At 47.3% G+C, this 21,896-nt stretch overlaps 2 protein-coding genes across 4 annotated transcripts in view; one reads left to right on the top strand and one right to left on the bottom strand.

Annotated features, from left to right (window-relative positions):
- SMOC1 (SPARC related modular calcium binding 1) overlaps positions 1–5,484 on the top strand; it is a 201,297-nt gene extending 195,813 nt beyond the window's left edge. The window contains exon 12 of the mRNA XM_084630120.1: positions 5,280–5,484. Within this exon, the coding sequence (XP_084486246.1) occupies positions 5,280–5,356 (77 nt within the window). The 3' untranslated portion in view covers positions 5,357–5,484. The remainder of the gene's footprint in view (positions 1–5,279) is intronic.
- Positions 5,485–5,667: 183 nt separating this feature from the next.
- The window catches only part of SLC8A3 (solute carrier family 8 member A3), a 194,128-nt gene continuing 177,899 nt past the window's right edge, over positions 5,668–21,896 (bottom strand). For all 3 annotated transcript variants that reach the window (XM_084630117.1, XM_084630116.1, XM_084630115.1), the window contains 4 exons: positions 16,808–16,932; positions 16,109–16,208; positions 8,615–8,890; positions 5,668–6,931 (listed from right to left, as the gene is read on the bottom strand). In XM_084630117.1, coding sequence (XP_084486243.1) covers positions 6,555–6,931; positions 8,615–8,890; positions 16,109–16,208; positions 16,808–16,932 — 878 coding nt within the window. In that variant the 3' untranslated portion in view covers positions 5,668–6,554. The remainder of the gene's footprint in view (positions 6,932–8,614; positions 8,891–16,108; positions 16,209–16,807; positions 16,933–21,896) is intronic.

Below are 21,896 nucleotides of genomic sequence, written 5' to 3' on the forward strand. Positions count from 1 at the left end.
TGTGTGTGTGTGCTGGTACTCTAGCTCAGGGCTGCTGGAAGGAATGTTTGTGTACTGGCGATGCAGGAGGAGTGTGTGTTTACTGGGAGGGGTACATGGGACAGTTCTGGAAAGGGTGTATGTGTACCAATGGCGGTGCAGGACAGATCTGTACTAGGATGGGTATTTGAGAGAATGTTTTGGAAAGGGGTGTTTGTGTACTGAGCGTGGTACCGGGAGGATGCTGGGTGGGGGTGTTTTCCTACTCGGCGGGATGATGGAAGGGGATGTGCGTATTGGGAGGTGTACCCGAGGGGTGGTGTATGTGTTGTGGGAGGGGTGCCTGGTTTGGGGGGGGGTGTGTAACTGGGAGGTGCTGGAGGGGTGTGTGGGCTGGGAGGGGTACCTCAGGGCGTGCATGTATGTTTACTGGGAAGTGTACCTGAGAGGTCTGTGCGTACTGGGAAGGGTAGCTGGAGTGGAGGGTCTGTGTGTGTCTACTGGGACGGGGTGTGGGGGGGTGTGGAGGGGGTAGCGAGCATGCAAGGGATCCTGGAGTGGGATGTGTGTTCACTGGGAGGAGTACCTGGATGGGGTGCTGGAAGGGGCAAGTGAGGGGTGTCTGAGGGGGTGTTGGTAGGCGGATGTGTGTACTGGGAGGCGTATCTGGTGTGTGTACATGGTAGATGCTGGAAGGGTGTTTTTGTATGGGGGGGGTGATGGAGGGGTGTGTGTGGACTGAGAGTGGTACCTGGTGCTGGAAGGGCCGTGTGTGTACTGGGGGGTGTGTGTGGAAGGGGAGGGTTCTGGAAAGGATTTTGTGTGTGTGTGTGTAACACTAGGGAGTGCCTGGGGTTGGTGTGTGTGCTGGGAAAGGTTGCGGGGGGGAATTGGAGCGTGTGTGTGTGTGGGTGTATAGCCTGTGAGGGGTATTGGGGTTGTGCTGGCCGGGTATATATGTGCTGCAGGGTACCTGGTGCCATGCTGGAGGGCTATGTATGTGTACTATGAGGCGTATTTGGGGGCGGGAGTGCTGTATGGAGGGTGTGTGTATGTGTGTGCGGGGAGGGGCACCGAAGGGGTGCTGGCAGAGGTGTACGTGTACTGTGAAGGGTATTTTCGGGGGGTGACGGAGGGGTGTTTGTGTACTGGAGGAGGTGCTGGAAGGGTTTGTGTGTGTACAGGGCGGGGTACCTGGGTAGCCCTGGGAGGAGTCTATATGTACTAGGAGGGCCTATGTGTGTTTGTGTATGGGGAGGGATACCAGGGGAAGGAGTGCGGGAAGGGGTGTATGTGCGTTGGAGGATGTGAGTGGCCTGCGAAGCGTATCGCGGGGGGTGTTGGAAGGGTTTCTGTGTCCTGAGAGGGGTGCTGGTGTCTGTGCGTGCAGGCACTGAGCGGGGTATTTGTGGGGGTGCTGGAAGGGCTGCGTTTGTATTGGGAGGGTTCCCTGGCAGGGGTGCTGGAGGCGGGTGTATGTAGTGGGAGGGGTACCTGGGGGAGTGTTGGAGCTGTGTGTGTGCTGGGAGGGGTACCTGGGGGGTGCTGAAAGGGGTGTATGTGTACTGGGAGGGATACTGGAGGGGGTGTGTACTGGGAGGGATACGTGGATGTGTATGAGGAAGGGGTGCTGGAATGTGCGTGTGTGTGTGTACTGGGAAGGGGACCGGGGAGGTTGTGGCAGTGGTTATGTGTACTGGGAGGGTTGCTAGCTATGTATGTGTGCACTTGGGCAAGGTTTTTTTTGGGGAGGGGGTGTTGGAGGGCGTATGTACTGGGGTGTGTGGGAGGGGTACCTGTGGGATGCTGGCATATGTACCTGGCTCCTTACTGTTGAGGTGGGGAGGGCAGTGTCGTTCCCTGTCACAATATCAGGATGGTTGTGCAGACCTGGGACGCAGCGACAGCTGTCTGGCCATCATGTCAGCGCCTCTCTGCAGGGCCCTTGCCCAGGGCTGGGAGCCTGGGCCTCAGTGGGCAAGATCTAGCAGCTGCAAGGGACCAATCAGATGTGGATGCTGGCGGCGGGGGACCCAATCAGGAAGCAGACCAAATTTCTGAGCTGCAGGGTCTGCTCCAGAAAAATCCCGGGCATTGCCTTTTATTTGAAAAATCCTCCTGTACAGAGGATCAGAAAAGAGGCAATGACTGGGGAAAACCTTGGATGAGGTTTGCAGCAAAGTTGCAGGTAGCGAGCATGCAAGTGTCATGTGTTTCAGGTGATGAATTAGTCCACTGCTGCCCCTGATAAAATGACCAGCATGTTCATGTGGGTTATCGTGGGTGTATAGACTCATCCTGGCTCGGCAACCAACAGGTTGGTGTCGGAACTGCCAGTCAGTGCTGCTTGGGCGTCTCACAGCAGCTGGGAGAAGAAAAGAGCAAAGCAGCAGGGGGATGGAAGGACTGCCAGAGGAGCAAACAGGCAGGAGAAGAAACTCCAGCCAGCAAGCAGCTGAGAAGCCACGCGGCGAAAGGGTGCCTGACCCTACAAGCTGGAGCTGCCTACAGAAACCAAGGGAGGTAGGTTAGCGCTCAGGACATAACAGGAGTTGTGGAGCCTTGACTCTGCCTGGTTTAAGGGCCCTGAGCTGAAACCCAGTGGAGTGGATGTGCCTGGGTTCCCCTACTTTTCCCCTGGGAGACTTAAGGGCTTTTGAGGCTCCCCTGAGCACCAAGACCAGCTGACACCAACCATGTATAAGGAGAAAACCCACACAACCCCTCAGGACTGAGGCTAACACCTTTCATAGCCCAGACGAGGGCTACCATAGAGACTCAGGCAGGAGGCCCTGACCACCCTGCCAGATGGGGTGAACTCTGGAGTAAAGACGGTGCTATTGCAGTGACACACTAGCTCACCTACACGTGGAAAAAAGTAAAGCCTAGTTACAAAATTGTTTTCAAAATAAGGCTAAATTGAATCTGACGAGGCCAACTTTCTTACATTCATTAAGGGGGCAAGGGGACTGCTGATGTTTTTTTGAGACTCATCACAGCCCTGGGACATTCTTGCATAGCATCGAGGCCCCTTTTCGAGGCTTGAAATCTTGGTCGGCCCAATTGCGTGATGTCATTTTAATCTCTAGCTGTTGCTTTGCAAAGCCTTTGATCTACTTGGCATGAAAAATATTATCACTGGTCTTAGTATTTATTCATCTGTCAAACCAAGCAAGGCTGATTCTCCAATCAAAATCCAGTTTGGCAGCAGGCATAGTATCAGCAGCCCTATGAAGAAATTCAAATGCTTCTGGGGTCCTTACAGCAAGGAGGTAAGAGGGATTTACCAGTTTTCCTGCAGTACCTCCAAGGGGGGAAAAAAATCACACCTAATGATTAGTTCCAAATGTTCCTCGCCCCTTTAACTTTCAGATCTGCTCAGAATGTGTTCTCATCCAGCAATCAGGGAAGGAGAGAAGAAGGAACTTGTAGAAATGGATAAGGAACTGTAGAGTGTGATTTAAAAAGCAACAAGGCAACAGAAAGAGGAAAGCGGCTTTTATTCCAGACTGAGATGTGAAGCTGACAGGAAAAACAAAGAGCAAGGAACAATGGCAATGAAACCAGCGAGCTTTAACTAATGAAGAAGTGAGGTCTCCTGTGTGCAAAAGATCCATGGTGCAACTTTAGGTGGCTTATTCCTGCAAAATCTAATTGAGACAAATGGGGTGAAAAAGAAAAAAAGAAAGGGGTGGGGGGAGGGGAAGAAAAGTACAAATGCTTCCATGCAAATTTCCACAACAAAAACAAAACAGAACAAAAGGCAATGAAGATTTTGTTTTTCTTTTCTTGTATTTTTTTAATTATGTAAAAAATAAAATAAAATAAAATAAAACAAAACACTCCACAGATGTTATTGGCCTGGAGCAGTTTTTCTCAGTGTATGTAAGGGCAGCAAAGTAACTATAAGATTGGCACTCGCATAGTCCTCCCTCCTCCCGCTAACCCTCCCTCATCCCCCGACAAAGTGATCTTAATAAAGAAGCAGATGAAAAGCATGTGTTTGATAGAGCGCAAGCAACATAACAGCATTTCAAATACCCAAGCCAGGTTTCAACTAGGAATGGGAGAACCGGTCTGGATAAAATAAGAACCCATCTGAACCTCTGCCCCAAATTCAAACCACTTTTTTTTTCCAAACCTTTTTTTGTGTTTTCCATTTCTTGCACCTCTGCTTGCTGGGTCACAGCCAGGATGAGAGTTGCAATGTTGAAATAAGTTAACAAAAGCTGTTCTTGTATTTCTTGGCATTCTGGAAGCAAGATATACTGAAAATCTCAGTAGGCAACCCGTTCTCATACGTTTTCTTGCCTGATGTTGCAGACCCAAAAAGCTCTGCTAAAGTGAGGATAAGCATTCAGAAAACGTGGGTGCTTATTGGATTCACACCTTTTATTGTTCACCCACTGCTAGTTTCAACAGACAAAGCGCTCATTGCTCATATCATATCTGAGAGAAGAATCTTTCCTTTCCCTCTCACACTTTTTATATATACTTGATACACATCTGTATGAAAATAAATATTTCACTTGTCAATTAAGGATCATTTTCACACTCTTCCGTACATCTGAGATCATTTTGCATCTTCTTTTCCATAACAAAATAACACAATTCTCATTCCCATCACTATTTTCCCTCTGTGTGCTTTTGCCCAGCCTTTAAGGCATTATCAGCGCATTGACTCACTCTGATGAAAACACAGGTAAAGAAGGACCTCTTTCCATTTCCTGGTTTACTCTCTAATGCTCCAGGTTTGTTTAATGAGTGTGAAATTTACGAAGAAGACATTTCCCTTTACAGTACCTTAGTTTTTGACAGAAGAAAATATCTTCATCTTAAAAACACTTTAAAAAGAATGAAGCTGCAATGCCCTCTTCCAGTTCTTGCACTTAAGAAATATGTATATAGATAATATGTTTATATAGATATAAGTGTAGCTTTTATTTTTTTGCCAACCCAACATTTCAATTTGTAGCTGTTGATGTAATTCATGATATGAGATCTTGCTTGTATTCCTCCTTTTTATTTTTTCTTTAGAAAATGCACTTAAAATTAAAAGGGTGCTTTTCTAAAATGTACTTAAGATGACACAGATTGTCCTCAGATCTGTGGCAGTTTTTAAGACCGTACTGTACCTCTCAGCCTAGCAAAGACCACAATGGAGCACTGATCCTTGTTACAACAGGGTGTTAAAGGAGCAAATTGGCAGACATGATACAAATCAAAATGGGAAATGACCCGTGCACTGGAAAAATACTGTTATATGGTTTTGATTTGGTTTTGGTTTTTTCCCCGAAAAGGAGACCGGTGTCATCTTTGCTCAGCATATCCGATCCCAGTGAGTTACAGTAACCAGATGTGGGTCATCATCCATTAGGACATACTTGGCCTTAAAGACATTGGGAAATCAACTGGCCCTGAATCCAAGAGAGGCATTATGAAGAGTCATCATGATCCTTTTCCCTTTGGTAAGCATGTGTGTTTTTAAGGACAAAGTAAACCCTTTAAGATGATGCTTAGAAACCTTTGAGTGGCATGTTATGCCTCAAAGCTTCTCGTATGCACCAAAATGTGAGAACAGCAAATTATTTACATGAATTCACCTTCACTTTAAAGCAAAAAGGAAAACCCTGCTGCCCTCCCACAAATCAAACACAATACCATTATGATCCTAAGGGACATGCCCTGGTTTCCCTATCTCCCTTTTTTCCACATTGCAGGCTATGTCTGTGTATTTGTTCATTTCTTTACCTTTTCTAAACGAACATATTTTCCTCTCCCTGCAGTACCACAGGTTTTAAATTTTTTCTACACAAAGAGAGATGCCATACTCAAAATATACAGGATACATATTATGTTAGAGGTCTTTTTTTCTTTTAAATCCCAGGCAGGTGCGTGGGTTGCTCCAGGCTCCAGCCTTCATCATTGTATTTTCCTGTGTGTGTGTTTGTATTTGCATTTGAAATACATCAGTCTCATGATATACTTAAAGAAATGAAAGCATGAAACAGATAACAGTGAGTCATTTGACTGTGACATTGTTTTTGTGGCATCAAAAAAATGCATGGTTCAGCTCCAGCACTGATGGAAGCTTGAAGCTTTTGGTTTTGATTTTTAACATTTTTTTGTCTATTTAAAGGAAGAAAAGAACTTAAAGCAACATGTTTCCTCTCTTCCCCCGCAAAACCTTGATCCAACTTATTTCTGTAATTCTCAACTTGTTTAGAAATACATGATACCATTTCATAATGGAGGACAGAAAAAGGAAAACAATAAAATAAAGAAAATGTGATCTCTGAAGGTGGCTGAAGATTCTGAATGTCACTGAATGGGGTCAGTGACTGGGTTTATTTTGTTTGATTTATTTAAATACCTTAAATTTATTTTGTATTTTTTAACTTGTTTTTGTTTCATTATAATTTTGCCCTTCTTGCAGCCCAGTTGTCCTCCTGACCGGGCAACTGTGGACTCAGACAACTGTCACTTCTGGTTTAACAACACTTGGAGGACTGGTGTCCAATGAGGTAACAGAGGAAGGGGATCCCTCCCCCCCGACTTCATCATCTCTCCACGGCTTAGAACCCTTTGATATAGCAATAGGCCTCCAGCGTGGCAAAAAGAATGTACAGGAGCCACAGGCTCAAAAAGAGCAAAGTCGTGGCAAGTCTGCACCCCTTGGGGCCTCCTAGTTCCCCTCCAAGGTGAGGCCGCCTCCGGTACAGCAGGACACTGATGCAGACAAAAGCAAAGATGGTGAAAAGCGTGACGGAAAAGGCCAGTGTGCCCGCTGACACATGGAACTCTTGTCCCTGGGAAGCCCAGTAGATGGCAGCCACGGACCATGCCAATCCGATGCCCAAGAAGACGTTGACGGCATTGCTGCCTGTGACGTTGCCGATGGCGGCATCAGCGTACACATCCTGGATGGCGGCTGCTTTGCTGGCAAAAGTGTCTAGAAGGGAGAGACGTGAATTAACAGGAATAATGAAATTGTGCTGCCCAAAGCTGGGGGCCCTGGCAGTTTTTATGGTGAGAGAGCAGGCAGGGATTGCTGAAGCTGAATTGAAATAAGGACACCCTTTTCTGAGGGGGACAAAGGCCAGATCTCTGTAGTTGCAGAGAAGCGGTTTGAGAATGGCCCTGGTAGCGAGTTCTATTAATGGTCTCATGCCATTTTATCACCTTCTCCTTAGACTGGTGCACTAAGTTGCCAGATATTTATAGGCCTGTCCTGGCCTTCAATTTGCTCTTTTCACCCAATGCTCTGTGCCCCACTCCTTTTTGCTGATAACACAGGCTGCGGCACTCAACCTTCCAGCCAGAAGGATGCTTATGGCTCCTCTTCCAGCCACTAGCAGGAGTAAGTGCTGGGGGCTGGCGCTGTAAATGCTGCCCATGAACTAGGAATCAAGGCCACTTTCCAGCTGAGACTGAGACAGCATAATAAGCTGCTGCTGGATAGGAGACCTGTGTGTGTATCAGATTGACGGGGGCTAGTGGATAGCACTTTCATTAACATACACCCACAATGGGGATGGGGACATGAAGGGGTGGGCTTATTTCTGAGTGAAATTGGTGCTCTAGAACTATAGTAGATTATTTGACTAGATGTAAATAGGTCTTATCTCTGTCCGCAGTGGCCGCTTGCTACCATTTGTTCGGCAGCTTTGCCTAGCAGAACTGAAGCTAATATAGAGGCCGACTACACTGCCGTCAGAGGTGTGACTGCAGCTGAAGCAGGCACAGCCAAGCTGGCGTTACTCTGCCTAGCCGTGGCTAAAACTAGCCCTGAAGACGTGGCAGTGTGGGCTTCAGCACGGACTGTACAAGCCTTCCTGGTCCATACTCGCACTGCTAGTCCAAGCTGGGAGCCATGGCTGCCCTGCTATTTTTAGCCACAGCTGCTAGAATTAAGCTAATGTGGGTACGCCTACCCAAGGTGCAATCACACCTCCCATGGCAGCGTAGACATAGCCGTAGAGACGCCACTGCCAGTGGCAATAGAGAAGGACAGTCCCCGCTGGTCGTCATCGTCATTATTATTACTACCAATCATGTATATTGCTATAGTTCCTAGGAGCCCCAGTCCTGGACCAGGATCCTGTTGTAGTACGTTCTGTACAAACACATGATGCTGAGGTCCCTGTAGGCACAGCAAGGGTGCAGCCGTCCCACTGTGTCTGGTCAGTGGCTATGAGCAGAGGATGTTGGTTTGCCGTATAGTTACTGCCAAGTCCCTTAACATTCACCAGTACAAACCCCCTCAAAACACATGGCCCCCTCAACCCCTCCAAAACCAGACAGAATCCAAAAACCTGCCAATAAACCACAGTTCTCAGAGATTCTCACTTGCTGCATCCTGAACCTCAGGAGGTGAACAGCTTTTGCCTGGGGGAAAGGGGTGTGAGTCTACTCTCATTCCCCTCCGAACCTCAGTTCCCAATCAGATTTCACATCCCATACAGCATCACAAGAACCAGTGGTTCCTGAAACACCAAAAAGTTACCCACGCAAAGGATTGTGGGATGGAGGGCTAAGCCCCTCTCAGATTTGCTGCTCTTGAACAATGGGATAGGACAGAGGTGCTAGCCATTATTTTCTCCTATTGCCACACTTTTGCCCTTGGCCTCCTCACCTGGTACTGAGGTGCCAAAGGCCACAAAGACAACAGCTGTCACCGAGTCCTTGAGGCCAATGGTGCAGCCAAAGTGGGAAGCGAGGTCCCCAATGACAGCGGTGAGCATGCCAATTATCATGATGGACACCACAAAACAGGCCCAGCCATTGCAGTACTCTGTGGGTGGCACGCAAGCAAAGAGCACCTTCCAGAAGACGGTGAGGAAGTGCATGACGTAGTCAAAGCAGGATGGCAAGCGCTCCTCACCAGACTCATCCTCATCTTCATCACCGGCTGCAAGCAATCAAGACAAGAAAGCAGATCACCAGTGGGCTCTGTGAAATCCCAGGTTTCAAAATACTGCTGCATTTTATAAACTGAAGTCACATGGATTATGTTCTATTGATCATTATTGCAACCGCAAAATTTCATTGAAATCACACAGACAAGAACTTAAATCGCATATTTGGCCAATGGGGATGGAGGCCTGGCTGCTGTCTGTCTGGATTTCAGAAAGGAAAGGTCAAGTCAGGAAACAGTGGTATTACCTTTAACAGTATAATCCAGGCAACAGGTAGGATTCAATCAGTGAGGGATCAGGGGAGAATGCTAACTACTGCCTGAGGGGAAGGAATGAGCTGTTGACACTGGGCTCTCTGTGACAGCCTTAAAAACTCAGCAGCAAAGCACCTGTCTTCTGCTGCCCAGGAGGTGATGGGCAACCAATGATTTGCGTGCTAATGTTCCTGATCTTGAATATATGCTGCATTAGAGAGTGTTAACCAGCTTTCTCCTCTCCCAGCTGTTCTCCACCAGGCCTGCAGTGTTACCCCCGTCAGTTAACATTCTGAGGCTATCAATGGAATGATAGGAGCTACACATTCAGCAGCGCAGCAGGAGTATCTGAGGGGGCTGTTCCTGGGACATCGGCATGCTAGGAGATGCCAATCCAGATGTGGCTTTAGAAAATTTAGCTGCAGTTAAATTCTGTGGTATACAGAGAGAGAGCCATCAGTCAAGTACACACAAGTTTGCCTTAGTGCTTGTTTATTTGGAGCAAATAAACTCCTCCGCCAGCTTCACCTATTCTCTGCTTTCCTGGCTTTATTGAGTGAGGTGGGGAAGAGGCTGAGGATAATATCAGGATTGCCTTGAAATGGCATCAGGGTATTTGAAAGTGGATCAGCAATCACAGAATCATCTCTTAATGTCGTTCTTGTACCAGTACACAGAGGATTTGATCATATTTATCACCATAGCAATGCAGACAGCATCATGAAAATAGTGAAGGCCAGCCAGGCATTCCTATTTATACTTTCTCAGATGACAAGCATGAGTGAGCACTTGAAATTGAAAGGCAACACATTTTACAGGGATAAAAGTAAATACTTTCTTATGCAACATGTAATTAGCCTGTGGAACTCACTGTTGATTGGCATTATAGAGGCACAAAGCTAAATAATACTAAGAAAAAAAGCAGAAACTGATAAACTAAGGATATCTGCAAGAAGGTTGGGTAAAATTACAAGGGCTCTCAATCCCCATCTTTCTGGGAACGGGCTGATCACCAGCAGAGGTCAGGAATGAAATTTTCCATCCATTCTACAGTATAACATACCTATGTACCTTATATAGGGGGGTTTATATGTTCTTCTGAAAAATCTGCCACAGGCCAGTTCCTGACACAAGATGCCAAACTAGGTGAACAATTGGGCTATTCCAGCATGATGCTTCCTATGTTCTGTCTCTTCCTATTGTTATGGTATCTTCATTGTTACTCATAATAAAGCTAGCTATACAAATCTAATAACTGTGACTGGGCCAATTGCTGAGGACTGCATATCCCCTGAAGCAAGGGAGCACTAAGCTCCAGTGACCAAACGTAAGTAGATTAAGCACTACTCAACTGTAACTACAAAAGTTGTCACCCTTTCTCCATACAATACTACTGGCACTCAAGACAAAACTTCCAAAAGCTGTCCAAACAGTAATGTGTGTCTGGTGTAGGCATTCTCAGAATTGCCCCAAGGACAGAACTTGAACCTTAGTTGGTTCTTGGGTTTAAGGACTGCTGCCTGTTTCTTAAGGAACCATGTGACTGTGATAGGAACTAAGCTCTTCTACATAGAGGAAGCATGCTAGGCCCATAAGCCAGAGGTCAATGGATCAAAACCATTCCTTGTTAGTCCTGGGCTGCTTCTTTTGATTTCATTACAGTGTATAACCACCTTAAAAATACCAGGTACTAAAGGGCTCTTTAGTTTAGCAGAGAAAGGCATGACAGGAACCTATGGCTGGATGCTGAAGCCAGACAATTTCAAACTGGAAATAAGACAGTTAAGAGACACAGCATGACTTCTAAAAGTAATTACCATAAGACATGAGGCAATATTGGACAAGATCCAAACTAACTACAAAACCTTTCAGACTGCACAAGATGTGGAAAAATCCATAGCCCAAAAGATGTGTGTCCCTCCAAAGATGCAAGGTATAATCAATGCACAAAATATGGACATCTTGCAGCTGTTTGCCATAGTAAGACAGTCAGGGAACTGACTGCTACAGATAGTCAAGAGCCATTGTTTCTGGGATCTACCAATGTGATGACACAGAGGCCATCTGGAGAGCAAGACTGAATGTTAATGGAAAGACTACTGACCTGAAAACTGACTCAGAAGCAAATATGACGATCATATCAGAAGGTACATATATTTACCTTCAAAACTCGCAGATCTGAAATCACCTGATACAGTCTTGATGGTATTCTAACAGCATGGGCCAGTTCACCACAGAAACAACGTACAAAGACAAAAGATTTGCATTCAGAGTATATGTTATCAAAAGATAAAAGACCAGCAGCCTTCCCAGCGGCAGCCATGATGTGTTTAGAGAGAAAGGTGGAAGAATTCAACAAAGTATTTGGTGAGATTGGACTTTTGAAAGGAGATGCAGTACAAATAACCCCATGAGACAATGCTGAACCATATATTGTACATATACCTTGAAGGATTCGCAACCCAATTGCTAAATATGTTCTTGGGAAAAAATCTGGTAGTAGCAGACTGTGATGGGGTGGCTGCCCCTCACTGCGAGAAAAGGGGTTAAAAGGGGAGGTTGCACCAGGGGCAGCCAATCAGAGAAATGCTGAAGGGAGCAGCCAATCAAGGCCAAGCAGGCCCATATAAAAAGGGAGCTGCAGGGCAGAGGAAGGCAGTTCTCTGCTGGGAGTCCCTGGAGGAAGGATTGTGTCTCTGGAGGGTTGAGAGAACTGCCAGTACCCTGGACAGAGCAGTGCTGCAAGCAGGGACTGGGGCAGTGAGAGACAGCTCCTGGCTGGGGTTTGCAGGCTGAGGCAAGGGCTAAGAGGATGCTGGGGCCATGAGGAAGTGGCCAGATAATTTGCTGCTGTTGCCACTAAGAGAAATGGCTGAACAGCAGACTGCAGGTCTTCTGGAATGGGGGAGCACAGGGTGTAGCATGGCCAGAGGACTGTGTCACTGAAGCGGACGCCATGGTCTTTGGAGAGATGTGGGTCCTAAAGCAGGAGTGAGGAAGTTGAGGCGCCACCCAAAGAGGGCACACTACCATGCAGAGCTAATTCCCATGACAACCCCAGCAGGAGGCAACAGAGTGGTGAGTGAACCCTGTTACATGGACATTCTGTCATGGAGCCCAGCATCATACTCAATTACCTATGAGCTTGAAGATGATGTAAAGGCATACATGGATGCTATGGACACATGCTGACCAGAGTCAGAAAACAGACTATACCTACTACAAAAAGCAACCTCAACAGACACAACTTCAAGAAGTTCTCAGTTACATGAGGTCTAACTGGCCAAAGTATCTAAAGGACACTAAGGAAGTGACAAGAGACTACTTTCTGGTGCATGGACAATTAAGTGAGTCAAATGTACTCATAATTAAAGGTGATTACATCTTAATTCCAAATGCAATGAGAGAAGAAATCTTAAACCTCATCCATAAAGGACATCAAGGGCTAACTAAATGCAGTGAACAGGCCAACCAGTCTAAGTAGTGGCCAGGCATCAGCAAGGGAATAAAGAATAAAGTATCTGCAAATGAACATTGCAGGTCTTACACACCAACACCACACACACACACACACACACACACACACAAAAAACCCTTTAATGACAACACCTCTACACGACAGACGTTGGAAGAGACTAGCTGCAGATTTATCTGAATTCAGAAGATATCATTATCTGGTCATAATGGACTGTTTTCCCAGGTATATAGAAATAATGTACTTGAAAGACATAACATGTCACAGTATTATTGAGAAACAAATGCTCATTTTGATATTTCAGAACAAACCAGTGGTGGACAACAGGCTATAATTCACTGTAGCAGAATTTACGTTTTTCCAAACAAAATATGATTTTTCATATTACTAGCAACCTACATTACCCACAAGCAAATGAAGAAGCTGAGAGAGCTGTACAGACAACCAAGAAAATCCTACAGCAGGAAGATCCATTCCTTTCTCTTGTGAGATACACATCGACATCTGTAGAAGCTAGTGGATATAGTCCAGCACAACTCCTGATGGGAAGACAACTCAGAACTGCTGTTCCAACTTCAGAAAAGAATCTATCTCCAAAAAGTGGCCAGACACAAAGAGAGCAGACAATTGGATAAAAAGGCTAAAAGACCTTATGAACACTTTTTACAACAGATGACACTCAGAGAGCTAACAAGTCTAGAACCTGGTGACTGTGTTTGTGTCAAACTGGATGGAGAAGAAGCATGAAGAACTGCAACTGTCCTAAAGAAAAAGAATTAATTACCCAGATCATATGTGACTGAGACTGACAGTAGAGAGTTCAACAGAAACTGTCGACATCTACAGTTTTTGCCTCAGAAGGACCAATCAAAAGAACAAACCCGACAGATGGTGGATGCAGAACAACAAGAAGATAATGCAAAGATTCCAAACTGACCAGAGACAGTAGTTGCAACTAATGGGCAGCTAGAAGACCAAGTTGTTATGCATTTGGGCTGTGTAATTAAAAAACCAGTATGATTCAGAACACTTAACAGACTGATACATACTAAAAGATAGTGTACATTTTATAAATGGTATGAATGAAAAACATAAAGGGAGGGATGTGATGCAATGCTAAAACTATATTATAACATTCAGCCACTAGATGGCACCATGTGTAACATATCTTGCCTGAGCTGGTAACAGTGATACCTGGCAGCGCATTGAAGTATTGTAACGGTTACACATTTCTTGTCTCTCTCCAGGATGGAAGCTCTGTAGACTGTCTGGTATAGAAGTCTGGTCTGCTAGTAGCAGCCCTGCACCTACTGTGTACGAGCAGTACATGACAGAGATGGCACGCTGTGCACCGGTTACAGGGAGCTGCACTAGCGTCTCTGCTGATGCCCGACTGCCTTGTTAACCCTTATGCCGCACATGAGGATGTGTGTCTAGAAATGTCCAAAGGGATAAATGTGTTAGGGTGAATGCTCTCTGTGACAATTCCTTCGTAGAGTCAAAAGCTGGCTTTGCTCATTGAAGTGCGGATGAAATAAAACGCCTATTGTATAAGGATTTCCCATCCTACTCTTCTCCAGTCCCTCCCCCTTCCCAGAATAAAATCAATTACCAAAGCACTAATTACACTGGATTAAACTCGCATGAATTTGGTTCCATCTGGGTGCAGCACCATTCTGCCATGGTGTGAGCACTGACTCTAGGAGCCGGTGCCCCAGAGGTTGAGTGCCCTAATGCATGCTTGGCAGGAAATACTGAACAAGGGCTTTAATTAATCAAGCTTCTGAGTTCTTAAGGGCAGATAGTCTGAGGCACAGGGTGGAGCAGCATTCCCGTCATCCTATCAGGGATGGAGAAAGAGAGAGAGAGAAAGAAAATAAAGATAGGAGGAGGGAAGGAGAGAAAAGGGGGGGGAGGAGGGAAGGAGAGAAAAGGGGGGGGAGGGATAGAGAGAGACAGAGGTAGAGAGAGAGTCTGCATAGAAAGAAGTGACAAGAAGAAACCCAGATATCTCTTGCCCCTTCTTCCATTCCCGCCTTTATTTCTCATCAGTCTCAGATGCATGAATCACAAGCTGCCTTTGGGGCTCACTCACTTGCAAGCAGCTCCAGCTAAGCCCGTGCAGCAACCCATCCCCACAGCTGGCTGGGAATTAACCCCTTTCTGAAAGGGCTCCAAGGCACCAAATGGCCAAGCTGCACTCTGAACTGCTGACCTTGCAACACACACTATCCTGTCACTCTCCTGGTGCCAGCTTGAAAGGGACATGGCCATCAGCTGTTGGCTCATTATGGTTTTTAGTTTGCGTTTCAGTGTATTAGTCTCTATTGTTTGCAAAGCATTCCTGGAATCTGCAAAATAGGGGCCTAATCCTGCAAACTACTGAGCACCCTGAATTGCAATGAGAGTGCTGAGGACCTCCCCGAACTGGGCGCTAAGGTCTGAATCCACAGGTGTTGCAATGCTGAGCGTCACAGTTCATCACTTTCTTTTTTGGGGGGTTGGGGGGAATCTAGAAAATCACTGTGAATCACCGTACCTCTGTGGGCTGAGTGCAAGGCAGGCTTGCTCTCCAACCCCATTGGGGTTTCCCTCCACACCAGGCCTGCAACCCACTGTTTGGGAAACACTGTCCTAAGCCCCGCCCCTTCACAGAGTTTGGTTCCTAAATCTAGGCTACAGGGAGGCACCTAGCTCTGTTTGAGATCCACACCTGGGAGAATGAGCCAGGTGCTTGCCTCACTTCACACAAAACAGCCAGAGGAAGAAGAAGTGGTGGTGCCCATCTTAGGAACTTTAACCCAGTGGTTAGAACACTTATCTTGGATGTGGGAAAACTGGTTCAATTCCCTCCTTTGACAGACGGGGAGAAAGGATTTAAACAGAGGTCTCCCACCTCTCAGGAAGGTGCTCTAATCTGAGAGATGGGATATTCTTGGGGTGGGGGGAAGGGTCTCTCCCAATCTCTCTTGTTGAAGCTGTTTCACTGAATCTAAACAAACAGGCATTGGAGCAGGGCTGGATCCTGGATCTCCCATCGCCTAGGTGGGTGCTGTCACCACCAGGCTGCAGAGTCATTCTCTGATCCAGTGACTGTGTTTTGAACAGCAGTAGGTCAAAGAACACTATGGAACTTGTAGTGTGCAGTAGCAAGGTCCACACAGTGACTGAGTGCGCTATACATTCCTGCCCTGGCTGTGGTTTGCCGTGCACTATATCTTTATGTAGACCAGCCCTTAGGTGCTGGAGGGCTACATTTTTAGAGTTGAAACTCCTGGTTTCTATCCCATGCACGTGGTTTAGCTGATACCCATGATCCATGCACGTTTGCAGTACACAGAGTTGTTGGAGCTGAACACCACTGAGGAAGCAGAGGCAGTTTCAGGCTGGCTTACACAGGCGCTCAGAGAGCCGAGTCTTGCTAGTACATTCCCTTAGGGTTGGTGACCTTGTTGTAGCTGGGCACCCTCAGGTCCCCTCACCTGCACTAACAGTAATGGCTTCCATGAACTGGTCCCTCCAGGAATGTGTCCCTACAACCAAAGCCAGGTTTGTCTTCTTAATCAGCTTGTCCACGGTACTCTGTCAATGGGACAAAAATGCACAGCAGTTAAACCAGCTTTGACACCACGTGCTGTTCTGAGAGAACACTGTGCTGAGAGGAGCGCACGGCCTTCCATAGGGGCTGGAACAGGCACTCCCCCCATCAGGGAGATGAAGGCCCTAAAGATGGGGCTGGTGGCTACAGTCATGCAGCTGCCCTTCTCTTTGTGCAGCGAAGCTTCTCCCTGCCCCTCATCCATCCTTCCTCTCCCCAGGCATTTCTACCCCATCTGCTCTCTCTAGACGGGTTGCTTTGTCCACCATCATCTCAGGATACTTGCTCCTCCTCTCTCTACAGGGGTAACTCACAGGCTCTCTCCACAAGGTGCTCATACACCTTCCCTTCATCTCTCCTGAAGCTGCTCCCTCGTGCCTCTCTCCTCTGGGTTCTCCCTTAATCTCTCTCTGCTAGGCCCCTTTCTTCAGGTGCGCTCTCTCTCTCCCCTTGGCCACTCCCTCTCTCTCTCATGGCTGTCCACTCTGTTCAAGCCGCTACCTATATCCCTTCCCTCCAGCTGCTTCCTCTCCAGTGACACTGTATTATCTCCTCATGAAGAGCCCTGGTACCCAGCACTGACCTTGAATTCATAGGACTCCTCAATGATGACCTCTAGTTTGGGATGCTCGCCCAACACGGGCTTCCCCATCTCTGCAATCCTCTTGGCTTCCTCCTCTTCGATGGTCAGCTTCCTCTCTGCCACTTCTGTGAAAACAGCATCAACAATCAGCTAAAGACAGCATCCCTTGGACTCTCAGCACAAGGCAGAGGCGCTTGGTAGATGCTGTGAAATGCCTTGGGCACAAATACACACCTCTCACATTTTGCTGAGTTCACAATGAGCCTCATGAGAGTTTATGGTGGGACATTAGGTGAGTGGGCTTTTTAAAGAGCTTCTTATTGTACCTTCAATGAATTACACTTCTCCTGAAAATGAGGAACCTATCACATCAGCTTGAGCCAGGCACATACTGGGGAAAGCATCCCCTGTAATGCTAATGCACCTCAGTCCTTACCTACCCACTCACCCTGACTATTCCAGTCCTTCTTTCCCCTCTACTGCCCACATGCCTCACTCCGGATCTGCAGCACCCTCAGTTATTCCTACCCTGGGCTTCTTTACTGTAAACCTAGACTGAGCACATCAAGCTGACTGCCCTTGCGGCATATGCTGGATTTCAACCCAGGCCTCCAGAAGTGAAAGACTAGTGCATTAAGGGCTAGATCCTGCTCCATTAAAGCTCATGTGAGTTTTCCCATAGTCTTTAATGGGAACAGGATCAAGCCCTAACACACTAGTGATGAAAAGTGCTTGGTTAGGTATCCCTATTATTACAGTACTGAGCACCCCTAAACCTGATTTTAGTAAAACTGTGAACATGTGGACATATTCTACCCTCTTTATCCACATGGTACCACTAGTGATGGCAATGGGAGTTCTGTAGGAGGAATGAGTGAAGAATATGCTGCTGGCCACAAGGTCTCAGTCAATCTGGAGAGGGAAGAAGCAGTTAACAGGCCCATGACTGCCCCCACTTTCACCTCTAGCTTGCCAGAACAATTCATTGCCATTTACAGAATGCTGAGGTGTGATGTGTCCAGGTTATTTCACGGCAGCCGGAGATAGCAATGGGGCCCAAGAGGGACATCACCTAGAGTTGGAATGTAGTGAGAACTGGCAGCACGACCCCAGAAACGTCTTGACTGGGAAAGAGTGTGCGCCTGCAGGGCTGCCCTCATTTTCACTGGCAGCCTGCAAGTACATTGTTTCTATTAAGATTTTTAATAGAAACATCCAAGTTTTTGAGGAGCAAAAGCCAAGATTTCACTGAAAACACAAAAGATCTCAGGGAGAAAAGGTCAGTATATACCAGGGGACATAAATTTCAGTATATACCACGGGACATAAATAATTGTTTTAAAAAATTGTCCTTTACCCTGTCTTGAACCCCTTTATTAGTCTGACAGACACCCCCCTATTCCTCCCCCTGCTTCAGCAACCACAGCTTTAGTGGGATTGAAGCACCAATTCTTGTTACGCTTTAGCACAAGAGCCCTTTTAAGAAAATGTTAATTTGCAGACAAGTTTTCTAGTTTGAATTGAACAAGAGACAATCTTTTTATTCCCCTTTGATTAGAAAATTGCTTTGAGCAGTCTCTTCCATTCAGGGCTTGCTGTAACTCTCACCCAGATATATATTCAGAGGGGCAGGCATACACACTCTTAATTCTTTCATTCTGCACTGTAATTATGTTTACATCACATTGTGCATTTCCTAGGGGATTCCTATCACTGGAAACTGTACAGGAAAAAATAGGTCAGGGACCAAGAGGGCTTTCTTTTCATATAAAACTGGATGATTAATCCTTGATGGAGTAAAAAGTGTTCCCAGACTTCTGAAGGTGGGAAACAAGATGCCCCATGTGGTGCTGCCCGTGAGGAGCAATCCACTGAGACAGCCCCTTGTGGTGCTGTCTCTGGTCCTGGATGACTCCCTGAAGGCTCCCCATGTGGTGTTGTCCATGGTAACGACGCAGAATTAACTAATCCATTGATGTGGATGCTGTCTATGGTACTAATTATGGTTCACTCCTCCCCACCGCAGCTTGCTCGGCTAACAAAATGAAAGTGGAGACTGGCACTAGGGTGAAGGTGGGGATGATTATTCATTAATTTATCTTCAAATGCTGAATTGTGATTGGACCTGGCCATGTTTGTTTGCTTTCCCACCGACTTCCATGTGATAGGTTTTTGTTCACATGGCTGCTTGGGGTGGAACTTCCTTTCATGTGACTTTTGGGCTTCATGTGCAAACGCACATATTAAGGATGGAAGAGTTCTCCTGGCCAATCTCAATATACTAGCATCACATGTTTGGGAGCAAGGGTGAAAAGAGGCCTGGACAGAGTAGGAGAGCCTCATGAAACAACGGTTACTCACCTTCTCGTAACTGTTGTTCTTTGAGATGTGTTGTTTGTGTCCATTCCAATCAGGGGTGTGCGCACGCATGTGCGCGGAAGCCAGAAGATTTTTCCCATAGCAGCATCCGTTGGGTTGGTCTGGGCGCCCCCTGGAGTCGTAATTTATGGCACTCAATATAGAGCCCTGCTGACCCGCCACCCCCTCAGTTCCTTCTTACCGGCTACTCTGACAGAGGGGTAGGAGGGTGGGTATTGGAATGGACAGGAACAACACATCTCAAAGAACAACAGTTAAGAGAAGGTGAGTAAACCCTTTTTTCTTCTTAGACTGCTTGTTCATGTCCATTTCAATCAGGTGACTCCCAAGCTCAAGCTCAGAATTGTCCACTGATTGGAGCACTGCCCTTCCAAAGGCTGCATCCATCCCTGGCCTGCTGGGTGATTGCATATTGCGTGATGAAAGTGTGTATGGAGGACCACATCGCTGCTCTGCAGATTTCCTGGATGGGAACCTGTGCCAGGAACGCCATTGAAGAGGCCAAAGCCCTGGTGGAGTGCGCAGTGATTGGAGGAGCAGGCACCCCTGCCTGGTTGTAGCACTCACAGATGCAGGACATGATCCATGATGAAATCTGTTGAGAAGAAACGGGAAGACCCTTCATTCTGTCCGCCACTGCCATGAATAACTGAACAGACTTTCAGAATGGTTTCATTCTCTCAATGTAGAAGGCTAGCGCTCTGCGGACATCCAATGGGTGAAGCCTTTGCTCCATGCTGCTCAAATGCCGCTTAGGATAGAACACTGGGAGGTAGATGTCCTGGTTGGTGAGAAACTGGGAAACAACCTTCAGAAGGAAAGCCAGGTGAGGCCTGAGCTGGACCTTGTCCTTATGGAACACATTGTAAGGGGGCTCTGATGTCAGAGCCTTGAGCTCAGACACCCTTCTGGCTGAGGTTATCGCTACCAGAAATGCTACCTTATAGGAGAGAGAGAGCAGGGAGCATGTCACCAAAGGTTCAAAGGGCGGTCCCATGAGTCTGGAATGGACCAGATTGAGGTCCCAAGCTGGGACAGGCTGACCTTTAAGGAAACAGCTGACCATGAGGTTAGCAAAGACCGAGCGGCTCTCTGCGCTTGGATGAAAGGCAGAGATGGCGGCCAAGTGAACCCTTACTGATGACATGGACAGCCCCTGCTGCTTGAGATGGAGAAGATAATCTAAGATAAGTGGCACAGAGGCGAGCGTCAGGGATGAATGATGCTGCACGGACCAGATTGAAAATCTCTTCCACTTAGCAAGGTAGGTAGCCCTGGTGGAGGGTTTTCTACTGCCTAGGTGGACTTGTCTAACTGAGACAGAGCAAGAGAGCTCCATTGGGTTCAACCATGGAGCTTCCATGCTGTGAGGTGCAGTGATTCGAGGTTCGGATGCTGGAGCTATCAATATCACCGAAGCTTGTTCCCTCCATATCTTGACAAGCACCTTGTGAACGAGAGGGATGGGCGAAAAAGCGTGTAGGGAACGGCCTCCCCATGGGAGGAGGAACACATCCATGATGGAGCCCAGGCTGTGATTCAGGAAGAAGCAAAACTGCTGGCACTTCCTGTTGCATCGCGTGGTGAACAGGTCTAGCTGGGGAAAGCTCCACTGATGGAAGACTGAGATCGCAATGTCTGGGCAAAGGGACCACTCGTGGCTGTGAAAAGACCAGCTGAGATAGTCCGCTCGTTCTGGACTCCAAGGAGGTACAATGCTTGTGGATGTATCAAATGTTCTACACAGAAGTCCCACAGCATGAGGGCTTCCTGGCACAGGGGAGAGGAGCGTGCACCCCCGGTTTGTTAATATATATATATATGCCATGGTGTTGTCATTACTGATACACATTTCCCTGATAAGTGGGTACGGAAAGTCTGGCACGGCAGGCGCACTGCTCTCAGCTCTCTGACATTGATGTGGAGAGCGAGCTCTGTATGAAACCAGAGGCCTTGAGTCCTGAGGTTCCCCAGAAGTGCTCCCCAACCCAGTGATGACACCTCCGTCACTAGGGAGAGAGACGGCTGAGGGCTGGAGAAGGTGATCCCTGCACATACTACCCGTGGGTCGAGCCACCACAGGAGGGAGTTGAGAACCTGGCGGGGCAGGGTCATGACCCTGTCCAAATTGTCACGGGCTGGCCGATACACCAACGCTAGTCAAGACTGAAGACGCCGAAGCTTGAGTCTGGCATGTTGCACCACGTAGGTACAGGCTGCCATGTGTCCTAGAAGTTTCCTTGCTGTGGTAGTGGGAAACTGCCTGAGACCTCATACGATGTCACCCAGGGGCTGAAACCTTGCTTCTGGGAGGTATGCCCTGGCTTGTGTTGAATCCAGTACTGCCCCTACAAATTCTATCCTCTGAACCGGGGACAGCATTGATTTCCCCTCATTCAGAAGAAGGCCCAGATCGTTGAACGTCGCTCTTATGAAGTCAACTTGTGTCTCCACTTGAGACCTGGAGTGGCCCTTTATGAGCCAGTCGTCGAGGTATGGGAACACCTGTACCAGCTGCTTGCGCAGGAACACAGTCGCTTGCCTGTGGATACTTGGCACATGTTCTATCTTCAGAAGCTGTCTGCAGTGTGGCTTGGCCCTCAGGATCAGGTCCCATGGGAAACCACCTCTACCAATTCCACAGGCTTATTTATAAGATCCTGCAGCAATGTGGTCACCTGACAGTATGACACTGAATGGCTGCTGACAG

Source organism: Lepidochelys olivacea (assembly GCF_965140295.1).
Source record: "Lepidochelys olivacea isolate rLepOli2 genome assembly, chromosome: 6".
In the NCBI taxonomy this organism is placed as follows: Eukaryota; Metazoa; Chordata; order Testudines; family Cheloniidae; genus Lepidochelys; species Lepidochelys olivacea.